At 40.4% G+C, this 12,224-nt stretch overlaps 1 protein-coding gene across 1 annotated transcript; it reads right to left on the minus strand.

Moving 5' to 3' along the window:
* FN3KRP (fructosamine 3 kinase related protein) lies at positions 1–12,224 on the minus strand. The gene is made up of 6 exons (XM_081320694.1): positions 11,991–12,224; positions 7,673–7,824; positions 6,760–6,851; positions 6,226–6,308; positions 4,769–4,891; positions 1–1,717 (listed from the first exon to the last, which is right to left on the minus strand). Exons 1-6 carry the CDS (start codon positions 12,129–12,131, stop codon positions 1,379–1,381), a joined length of 930 nt encoding a protein of 309 aa, XP_081176820.1. The 5' UTR covers positions 12,132–12,224; the 3' UTR covers positions 1–1,378.

A 12,224-nucleotide genomic window follows, 5' to 3' on the forward strand; every position in this document is an offset into this window, starting at 1 on the left:
GTGACTGTACGTAGGGCATCTCGGTCCAAAAAGGGGCGTGATTGGTATATAAGACGAATCTGGGCAAATGCCCCCCTAGCCACGGTTCCAATGTGATCTTCAAAACTGAGTCGTGAATCTAGGAGGACGCCCAGATTGCGTGCTTTATCAATGGGAGGTAACATCTCTCCTCCTATAGTCAGAGATGGAACCTCTTGGACTAAACGAGATGACGGTATGTACAGCCACTCAGTCTTGGCCGGGTTGAGTCGAAGCCTGTTTTCTCCCATCCAAATCTGTACCGCTTCCAGACAACGGGACATCACATCGAGGGCATCACTGGGTTGGTTCGGGGTGGAGGAAAACAGATCATCATGCAAATTGTACTGTGCTTGGAAGATTCAGGCAGAGTCCTGAATTTTGACAACCAGAGCCATGCTAACAACACTCAACAGCAGAAACAACAAAAGTCACCTAGGCAGCATCCTATGTATTCTAATTTTAGCTTAGAAGATGCATCTAATGTTAAAGCAGCTGTAATGATAATACTGAAATACTGTATAATTAATATTATAAATATTGAGACTAGACTTAAGTTTCATTGCACAGTAAGAAAATTCCCAATATATTCATATATACTGTACTATGAAAGAAAGGTCACTAAGATCTCTGATTGTGTCTTTATCATTATTGTTGGTTTGTTTTTCCCTTCTACCTTGCTGGCAAAACATGTATCTAAACCAGGGGTCCCCAACCCCTGGTCCGTGGACCAGTACCGGGCCACGGCATGCCAGCAACCGGTCCACACAAACAAAGCCCCATCCATGAGATGCAGGCAGCACACAAAACCACACCCCCTCCAGTCCGTGGAAAAACCTCTCTCCACGGAACCAGTCCCAGGTGCCAAAAGGTTGGGGACCTCTGATCTAAACTATTGTCTCAAGAACAACTTTCTCTACTGCCACCTACTAAATCAATTCAGTGGTATCATCTTAACAGCAAAAAAGGCCTCCATGTAAATCTCAGATTATTTCTCCCTCAGACAGCTCTTTAATAAACTGTAGTTACCAGAATACCAAGCTTGGGACATAGTGGGATTGATCTTCAATTATGGAAAAGGGATAATAATTTAAATTATAACCAGTGGAATATAGTAATTAAAATGTTGAGTGGGATGGGATGAGGAAATTTACCCATGGAAGTTCACTGGATGACTTCCAGGTGATCATTATTTTTCTCTCCGTTTCTCTCCTGGGTAAAAATTGGAAGCCGAGCTATGTGTCCCACCAGGGGCTCCTGTATGAAAGACTGGATATAATTCTAACAAATTAAGTATCACAGATCACTGCAGCTGAAAACCAATGTATTTTTCTAAGCAGAGTTAATAAAATTTCACAAATCATTTCACTAGATTTTTCATAATATTTATAGATGACCCTCTGTAGCCTCCACCAAAGTGATTCCAATGGTTCATGTAGTGAAATAGTTGATAAAGCTTGAGCCGTTTATCAAAGCCTGGTGCTTTGGGGATTTTACCATGGTAAGCAGAATAAAATGAACCACTGAAGCCACCAAACATCCCAGCAATTGCCAACTCATACTCAGAGTGACCATAGAAAGAGGCAGGATCAAAGATAATAGGGCCAGAATCATCTTCAGCTACATTTCCTCCCCACAGATCCCCATGTAAGAGAGCAGGAATTATTTTGAGATCACCAAACAAACTGGGTATCTTCACCTAGAAAAGAAAGAGAAACAAACAATAAACTTGGCTGGAGAAATCATCTATTATCTTAGTAGTCATTTAACTGTACCTTTAAGCAGAGAGAGAGAGAGGCCTCTAGGCACACTAATTGCAGTATTCCTAGTTGTACCATTAAAAGGGCACCATTTTTGCTGATTTTATTGGGGGGGTTTTGCAAGAAAAAACAATGGATATAGCATTAAGAACAGATAAATGATGGTTTAAAATCAAAGGTGAAATGCCCTTAAATTGCCCACCAAAGTCCCACTCCAGAACCACTAAGTATACAATAGATTAGGATTGCATTCACATAGCATGCTATTATCTTTTAACCAGGGTTTATTAAATTTCGATCAGCTAAGTTCACACAACCATGATTTGCAACCCTGACTAGGTAAGTTCACCAACATGCTAAGCTCCAAACAAGCAACCTGAGTTTCTGACTTTACATGTGGGTAACTCTTGTCTGTAAGTCACTTAAAATGGCTGAAGGACTTGAACTTTTAAATTTAATATTTATAAAAGACTTTTTAACATTTAAGACATAGCAGGAGCACAGCAGGATCGAACATTTTCTTATTTATATAATATGAATGCATTCATTGGTTTATTACAAAGTTTTTGCTATATATGTTACGTACCGTATGTATGTGCGTAGATATGATTTTGAAATAAATATATATGTATTATTTGTCCACTGGCTATAACCAAAAAAAACCCTATTACTAAACTTGAAAAAAGACAGAATTTCAAGCATATAAATGGAATATGGTAATTAATGGAGTAAGCAACCAATAAGCAAGTACGCTTAAAATATTTTCCTTTTGGGATTAGCTGTCATTCTATCAGTCTGACCACTTTGGTGCTGAAATTATTATTTATATTCTGCTAATGTAAAAGCAAAAAATAATCTCAGACTGGTCTTTCAAAAAACAAGAACACCCCACACACAAACCCCTTAGAAAACAGCATTATGTGTATTCATAGAAAGTGAAAAAATATTAATTACAAACAAGGACTATTAAGAAAGGAATATTAAGCTTCAAACCAAAATCTGCTTATCTAAGTCACACAGAGTTCCACAGAAGTTGCTCTTAACTAGGTGGAATGTGTTACGAATGTGCTGCCCTGCAATATAAGAAGTGGCATCTATACCAGTTTGACCCACTAAAATGTTTCATAATAGATTTGAGAGACTAAATCTTAAAAAGGAAATGGTTTTCATGTTTCACTTGTTATAATTTTTAAGAAAACTGATAGAAAGTATTACAAGGTACTCTCATTAACCAGCTTGTGTAGAGCAGGGCTTTTCAACCTTTTCAGTGATTGTACCACTTTTAAGATATGGCAATATTCAAGTACCACCAATCGCCTAGCAGGTGGGCATGGCCTGCTCGATGCCACTCACTGGACACAGCTGACTCAAGACAGGTGGGTTGGAACGGAACAAGTCACACTGGCTAACTCGATGTGGGGACAACTTAGTGACCCACAAACTCGCCTCCCCAAACTACTAGTAGCCAAGCACATGCATGTGCACACACACACACACACACTGCATTCCAGGTTTGGGGATTTTTATCCACAGAGGAAGGAGAAAGCCTTCTCCCCAAGCCCAGGTATGATTTTGCTAGCTCATATGTGGATACAAGTCTCCAAGTTTGGAGTGAGTGAGTGAGTGAGTGAGTGAGTGAGTGTGTGTGTGTGTGTGTAAGATGTTCTTTTTCCAATCTCAGACATTGTTGGTGTCTCCCTGGCAAAGCAGGAGGTGGAGGACATTTGCAGGAAGCACTTTCCTACCTACGAGTCCAATTTCTGTCTTTACAGATCTCTGGAGAGCAAGAGGAGGCGGCAGGGAAGCAGCGCTCCCAGGTCCTGCACAAGGGAGGCTGGCCCTTTTCCAATTGTGCATGGTAAGGATGCTGGCTTGTTGGGGCAGCCTTCCCTCACACAGCTCCCCTGCCACCCCCTCCTCCTCTCCAGAGATCTGCAGGGGAGACAGAGATCTGGATGGCAAGGTGCAGCCTCCATATTGGCCACTTCTCCAAGCCCTTCTCGATTAAACATACATTATATATAAATTAAAACACAGCCAAAAAGAAAACATAGCTAAATCACTAATTACAGCTCTTCACATATTTTCTGGAAAAACCAGCTTTATTGATGTTAGGAAGAACAACAGGAAGGGAATTGAAGACTCCAAAAGGTCTTCTTGTTTCTAATCTGTCTTCCCTTTGAGCCTTTAGTTCTCATTATATTATTATGTATTTAAGAAGAAGATCAAAGGCCTCCATAGCTCAGGATACTCACCTTAAAATTAGAACCCAGAAAAAATTAGTTAATCCACAATGCCGCCCTATGAAAAATAAAGATAATGGTGGCGGGCGAGAGCACTGGGGGAGCGCCGCTTTGCAGGACGAAGTGGACGGAGGTACTTGCAAGTCTCGCCCCGGCTATGGCGAGGAGCAGCGACTGCGTCTATGCCCAGGGGGCAAGGAGAAGGAAACGGAGGTGTGCGGTGGCTGGGCTGCCTTCTGGCCCGCTGGATTCAGGGTTTTCCTTTGGGGGCTGGAATGGGGCGTCCCCTTGCTGTCTCCATGGCGGCCCCGGGCCAAATGTAAACACCTCGCGGGCATGTCTATACCCTCCCCGTCCTCCTCTTGTCTTCGTTGTACCTGTAACTGCCTCCTTTTCCCAGGCTGGGCGCAGCTTCCGGAAGTGCCAGTCAGCTGGAGCCCGGTGCAGATCCTGGGCGCTCAGCAGAGCCCTGGCAACACCGCGGCCTGTACTGCATTGCCACTGCTTCAGCTCATCCCCATGCTACACTTTTACACTTTTTTTTACTTTTTTTTTTACAGTGCTTTTCAACCCATCATAAGTGTACCACCTGCCAGGTGCCGACATACCAGCAATGGTACGTGTAACACCGGTTGAAAAGCCCTGGTGTAGAGGACCCACCGTTTCACACCACTAAAGCAATATGGAAACTGTATTGCTCTGAACATATATGAGGATGCCATTTCGAAATTCCATAGAGATCACTACCTGGAGTTGAGCCCAAAGCTCTCTTGCTTCTCTGTCTCCTGAATTCTTCTCAATCAAATCCATCTGGGGCTGAATTCGTTGCCTAGTAAAGAAATTTACCCAGTCTTGTTGCCAGTCATTAACCTGCAAATAATTTTTTTTGTTGGTATCTTTGCTATGTTTGACTATCAAATGAACATAATCATTTCCATTACATTCTCTATTTTAATCACATTTTTGCAGCGTCTACACATTTGTAGCATTTATAATACTAATCAATGAACATGAATCTATCTCTTCAAGTACATTTTTGGGAATAAATTCCAAGAAGAAATCAGATAGAATATTTTGTTCATTTCTTCTCCTATATACCATCCCAGTAATTCCTAATATTTTAAATAATCATTTCCTAAGACTTTGGATTGTTGCCATTGAGCTGCATTGGTAAAGTAACATCTTAAGTAACATCTAAAGCTTGGCTAATTTCAAGAAGATGGTCAGCTCTGTGCCAAAATGCTGTTTTTAGAGAAAATCCTAGCACAGTAGCATCACATTTAAATCACATTTTGGACTCTACTGCATTAATTAGCTATTACTACTATCATTCCCTTAATTACAAAGTACATCTATTTTTCAGGGAAGCAGCAATGACATCTGCCATTCTGTTACAACATGGGGATCAGGCAATATATTGATGATACTAATATTGTATTGGACTCTTTATACCAAATCGTACTTCCCTAAGTTATCTCTTAAATTATTCATTCACACACAAAATATGCACTGCTTCAAACTAGGAAGGGCACAGTAACATACCTGTCACTGCATCTTTCAAAAAAAAATCTACACTTCTTTTCTGTGCTCACATAGCAGCCAATCGTGGAGAAACCAACAGGATGTGAAAAAGTACTTTGGAGCAAGTGTGGATAAATGTCAGCACTCAAACACATTTTCCTAGGATCACAGAACTTACCATATACACCCAAGAAAAGATAGCTTCTTTAGGGTTTCACTTACAGCAGGCATGTCAAACTGCTGGCCCACAGGCCACATGCATCACGCCGAAACCGCGCCCACCCCATTACTGGCAATGGGGAAAAAATTGTGATACGTCGCACGTCGTCATGTGACGTCGCAGGTTTGACATGCCTGACTTACAGGTATGCTGTGTGCACCCATATAATTCAGAAGTACCTTTTCTTGTTTGGAATCAAAGTCCCACACATCCCTAAAATGTGCATATATTAGTTCTATGCAACACTTTAAATAGGTGTTCCAGTATAAGTGAGGGTGTGAACAGTGTACCTCTCTGCAACTCTTTGAACCAAATATTCCCTTTTCAGGTTTATGCAGCAGCTGCAGTAGTCACACAATCCTTGGAAAAGGCAGGGCTGCTTTAAGGGTTTGCAAACAAGTATGTATGTATGAAGAGTAACAAAACAAGATTTTGCAAAGCAAAAGAAGACAATCAAGCCTACCTGTGGAAGGTAACCACAACAAGTGACAGAATGAAACCCAAACTCTTCCACAAACTGAATATCCATCTGATTTTTACTTTTACCTTGAATGGAAAAAAGATATAGTTTACTACTACAACAGATAAGTACTCTAAACACTACATTATTTTGCTCTTCTCAATGAATCTAAATCTTCTAAATAGATGTAAAAATAACTGAGATTATGTATGTATCTAGGTGAGTTCAGGCTACATATTTTCATATTTCAAGAATTATATAAATATTGCTCTTCAATTTCCCCCATTCATTTTAACAATGAAATAAGTTATCAATACTGAGGAACAACGAACATTTCAAAGATGTTTCTTATGAAAATCATATTGACAAAGAACAACCTTGTTGCTATTTACCATCTTTCTATTTAAACAAAAGAAATTTTTAGGGCTATACAACCAGGTTTCGTAGGAGGTAAAGCAAAGCCGTTAGAAGCATTAACAATTCAACATACAATAAATTTCTGGGATTTAGAAATTCTCAAACAGCTAAGCCGTTTACCAATAGTGTTTGCATCTTTCTTCAACTTTTCCCCAAGATTTTGATTATGAAGATGAAGATCAGCCAGCTGAATCCCAAGTTTTTCTGCATGTCTAAAAAGGTCAGAACAAATTACAGTATTCTTATCAGCTAGTGCCAAATTAACAGTCTGAACAAGAATTTGGTTTTTGTTCAAATGACAATGGGTATTGTTAATATCCTGGTATTTGTTGGATCTTCCACTGAGGATTTATATCTTAATCTGACTGTAGTGTTACTTCAAACTTTGATTATAGTACTGTTAGTAGTTTTCAATATTTTTAATAAAATGTTATATATTTTCATAACAGGGCACTCAAAAGTAATTCATTATTTTATTAATTTACTACTACTATTTTCTCTACTATATAAAAGCTTTAAAAATGTTGGTATAACTTGGGTACAGACCACCCCATATATTCTGGTTCCTTAATATTGCTATCTTTTAGGTCAGATTTCACAAACTTCAATGGATCAGCTCTAGGGATCAGTGATTCAGGCCTGCTGGACTTCCTGGCAGTGAACTGCCAAAGCTTAGGCTATATGACTTCACAGCCACACCTCCCTGCCCCTTATTTATTCTTTATTCAGGTATAAAAACCTCCTGAGAATCTAGAATATGTGCAATATTTGGTTACTTTTCAGTTAACTATTGAACTGAGACTGCATACAGTCCTCCCATGTTTAACTTAGCCTCGGTTTAACCAATTAACCCAATTTTCTTTGTTCCCACAATGAACTGTAAATTTACCATACGAGATAGATCTGTCTCAAGGTAAACTAAATTGTAGCAGCCTAATCTGTGTGACTCATGGAATCATACAAGCACAGCCTAAAGCTGCTTTAGGACTATCTTATTTTTAAAATATCATGCATTTTGTCCTCATAACTTTACCTATTGAGACTTCTCATGTCCAAGTGCTCCATCACAAATAAAGCACCACCTTCCGGCAAATCAATAACTTTGATAGGTTTAGGAACTTTCACAGTCTGTGTTTGCAGAATAGCAGCTAAACTTGCCATTTCTCCATCAAACATTCTTCTGGCCTATCAAGTATAATAAGAAAAACCTATTTAAATATTTCTCCTGTATTGAATAGTAGCCCTTTTCAGTGGTCTACATTTTAAAAAATAATACAGTAACTTTCTCACAAATTACTTATTTTATTCAGAATAAATATAAATCCCATATTGTACAGTTCACATTTCTTTATGACCCTGCTGCCAAATTACACTAAAGAGATGGACTAAGTTTTAAAACTGAATGTTTATTTATTAGATGGAACATTTCTGTATAACACAGAAGACAATTTTGTGGAAACCACCACTCAAAATAGGTAGCTTCTAACAAACAAAGAATATTCCACCATTATTATTTATGAGTCGTTATAATATACCAGGTTTTAAAACAACATCTCTACCTGTTTTATACAAGTAAGTTTAGTTACCATAGTACAGTTGTGGAGAACGTATGGCACGCGTGCCAAAGGCGACACTCAGAGCCCTCTCTGTGGGCACGCGCGCCGTTGCCCCAGCAGAGTTCACCAGAGTAGCAAGCTTGTGACTTTTGGAAGTGACAGGGGAGGAAGTGAGCAAGCAAGCGGCGTTGGCCCTCCGGGGATGCCCCAGAGATGGCGAGGGACGGGTCCCTGCCGCCCTGGCCCCGACCACGCTCACCCAGTCTGCCATGACCACTGCAGCCACGTCCACCCAGTGGGCCACGCTCCTAACCCCCCCGAGGGCACCACAATGCTGATGCGGCCCTGGCACTTTGCAATAACTAAGTCGGTTTTGGGTTGCAGTTTGGGCACTCGGTCTCTAAAAGGTTCGCCATCACTGCCATAATACAATATTATATCCTTGTTCAGTATACGTGACTTCAAATTGAAAAGATAATCCAAAAGCTACAAAATGGTACACAATCCTTTAAAAAAATTATATATTTACTAATGATGGTCCTGCAGGTTTTGGACATGCTCTCCTTCACATCTTCAAAGCTGAAACTTCTCATGATGTTATTTCATTCACGCAACCAGACCTTCTATTTTTTGCTATATAATTTCATTTTACATGCTAATGCACAAGTACAGGAACTTCATTAAATTATTCCCCAGTGAATCTTATTTATTAAAATTTATTAAAATCTTGATCAGATTTTACTCAGTAGATGACACACAGTAGGGAAACCTACTGTATTCCCAATTCTTCAAGCCTACCATACAAGAATGTGTTCTGCTCTCATTCTATTCATTTTTCTATAAGCCAAAAGGAATATTATTTTAAATTTAAAAAAATCCTTTACAAAAGCAAGAGTGGACAGAATAAAATAAACACAGACAAAAGTCATGTGTAAATGCCCTGAAAATTTTGGGAGGGCAACTTTAACCAAAAATACAGCTGGAGATGTCTCCCCATGTTATTAATGTGTACAAGAATCACACTTGTATATCTCTGCGTGTATGTGCATGTGTATGTGTGTGCATGCATATGCATACACATCATGTCTAATGCTAGAAAGAACTATGGTGTATGATTAAGGCACCAAGCTAGAAACCAGGAGACTATGATTTCTAGTCCTGCCTCAGGCACAAAGCCAACTGAATGACCTCAGAAAGAAGACAATGGCCAAGCACTTCTGAAAAACCACGCCTGACTGCCTAGGGACTATAGTCAACAAGAGTCAAAGAACTGACTCAAAGGTTTGTATAAATAAGATGCCAAAAGTTAGTGTCAAAAAATAAGGAAAAAAAATAAGTCATTTACAGGAATGGAATTAACTACTCATTAAAATTAATTGCTTATAAAATGGAGTATTCTATTTATAAAATTAACTGATTCCCTTTGCACATGCAAACCACTTACACACAGATACATGCAAGTTACATACAAATATTCCACTCTTCCTTTCCAGGAAAAAAAAAGAATAAAAACCAGGATGGAGATGGGTTAGGAAACATAGCACCTCCCCTGGGAAGACAGAGAAAAAGGACCAAAGACAGAAATAACAGAATGAAACAAACAGAAACCTATGTAAGTACAAAAAGGACTGAATTCCATCAGGCAAGAAATCTGACAGGCAGCAGCTAAATCTTTAGACTAATCTACGTACTTGTTCAAATAACCCAGGTTCTCTGTAGATCTGCAAACTACAACTCCAGAAACATGCTACTGTAATCAATCTCTGACTTAACACATATAATTGAAATTCAAAGGTATCAACGTTTGCATTCCTGCAGCCTGTGCAGCTGGGAAATCTTCAGTGGCCACTATTCCCAGGAAATACTGTCTCCTTGCTTCCTGTATTCATGTAATGTTCTTTGATGAGTTTACGGTTACAGCTAACCACCTTTCTCAAAGTCCTACTCTTCAACAGCACTTAAACTAGGGTTGCATCTAAGCTGCACAAATCTGAATAACTAATAGATGGTGGCCAAGAGTCCCATAAATCCTGACTGCTTCTTAGTACTGATGTTTTTTTTAAATGTTCCGTTTATTGATGCTACCACAGGAAAAACACCCAGTGCATGGATGATCTACAGCAAGGGTGTCAAACTGCTGGCCCACAGGCCGGATGCAAAATGCCGAAACCACGCCCATCCCATTGCCGGCAATGAAAAAAAAGTCACGATACGTCACAACACGTCACTTGACGTTGCGAGTTTGACACCCCTGATCTACAGTATTCAATCTTCTTGTGATACTTAGTAATGCAAAGAAAGCACTCTGCTGATGATTAAAGACACTTCAGTTTATTGTTTCATATCCTACTAGAAACAAATATTGGACTTTTAAATGGATTCCAAGTGATTACTACAAATCAATCAATCAGAATAGAACTGGAGGGACCTTGGAGGTCTTCTAGTCCAGCCCCCTGCTCAAGCAGGAGACCCTATACCATTTCAGACAAGTGACTGTCCAGTCTCTTCTTAAAAATTTCCACTGATTCAAAATTAGGACAGACCCCCATAGCCATGTAAGCCACTCAGAGTTCTTCTGAACTAAGGTGGCCTTAAATCTAATAATATATTTTTTTAAAATGTTCATTGCCGAGTTGAAATGCTATCTATCCACCGTAAGTTGGCAAAACAGTATACCAGAAAAAATCTTCTGTTGCTTCTCTTTCCAGTAATATATTTTGGAAGAGATGATATCTGAATAGGGGTAGAAAACACTGACACTAACATACTATTAGAATCTCCATAGACTACTAACATAACTAAGGACAACTTAAGCCTGTGTTTTTAATGACTGGGAACTAGACAAAGGTAACCCTCAAAGAGACACAGCAGAAAGATATAGCTAGGACATGTTTATGTGAGTTAGGTGTAGTCGACTTACAAGAGTTCATTTAGTGACCGTTCCAAATTACAACGGCATTGACAAAACTGACTTATGACCATTTTTCACACTTACAACCATTGCAACATCCCCTTGATCACATCGTGAAAATTCAGACGTTTGGCAACTGACTCATATTTATTTATGACGGCTGCAGGGTCCAGAGATCAGATGATGACCTTTTGCAACCTTCTGATGAGCAAAGTCAATGAGGAAGCCAAATTCACTGAACAACCGTGTCACTAACTTAATAACTGGAGCAATTCATTTAACAGCTGTGGCAAGAAAGGTCGTAAAACGGGGCAAAACTCACTTAACAAAGGTTTCACTTAGCCACAGAAATGTTGGGCTCAGTTGTGGTCGTAAGTGTACGCAGGGCTTTTTTCCTCATACTGTAGAACGCTCAGAATGGAGTTCCGGCACCTTTTTTGGATGGAACCTTGTAGGGTAGGCAAGGCGGGTTGTATGACATGTGTGAGTTCCGGCACCTTTTTCTTTTACAAAAAAAGCACTGAGTGTACATGTATAGGATTATCATGGCTTATTCTATTAATCCAGTTTCAACACACACACAAAAACTAGGGCCCGGAAAAGTCTACAGACCAAACAAAAAAAAATCAGCCTATCAATACCTCCCCGCACCCCAACATTTTTTTTCAGGGCAACCCAGGTCTCCCAACCTGCCCCTTCAGAGGAATGCCTCTCTGTGGTGCTCTCCCCTCGCGTTCCCCCCGTTACGAGGAAAAGCCTCGCTTGGGGAAGGTACATTCAGAAGGAGCCTTAGTAGAAAACCTCAGTCCACCAATTAACCACCCGGACAAGGCGCTCCTTTTCCAGCCTAAGATTCCCGCTCTACCCAGTCTGTGTCCTCCCACCTCGGCCTTGCCATTGCGCTTCACGTAGACCTTCCCGTGGTCAGTGTGGAAACTCTCGCCGGGGCTGATGCAGCCTCCCCCCGAGTGTCCCGCAGGCCGAAGCACCGAGGTGCCAAGTTCTCGCCGCAAAGCCGCCTCCATCGCAGGAGGTCCTGGGAAAGCGGGCCACGCACCGACCCCGCGATTCTCTCGGCGGATCCCCGAGCCACCGGGAAGCCGTTAGCCAAGCCACCC

This window comes from Vipera berus, assembly GCF_964194415.1.
Source record: "Vipera berus genome assembly, chromosome: 2".
NCBI classification, from domain to species: Eukaryota; Metazoa; Chordata; class Lepidosauria; order Squamata; family Viperidae; genus Vipera; species Vipera berus.

Excerpts from the sequence above, each read along its gene's own strand:
- FN3KRP (XM_081320694.1), bottom strand. The coding sequence starts at position 12,131 with ATGGAGGCGGCTTTGCGGCGAGAACTTGGCACCTCGGTGCTTCGGCCT. Across the intron at positions 6,852-7,672 it reads GACATGAGAAGTCTCAATAG|ACATGCAGAAAAACTTGGGA; the intron begins GTAAAGTTATGA and ends TGACCTTTTTAG. Across the intron at positions 6,309-6,759 it reads GAAAGATGCAAACACTATTG|GTAAAAGTAAAAATCAGATG; the intron begins GTAAACGGCTTA and ends TTTCCATTCAAG.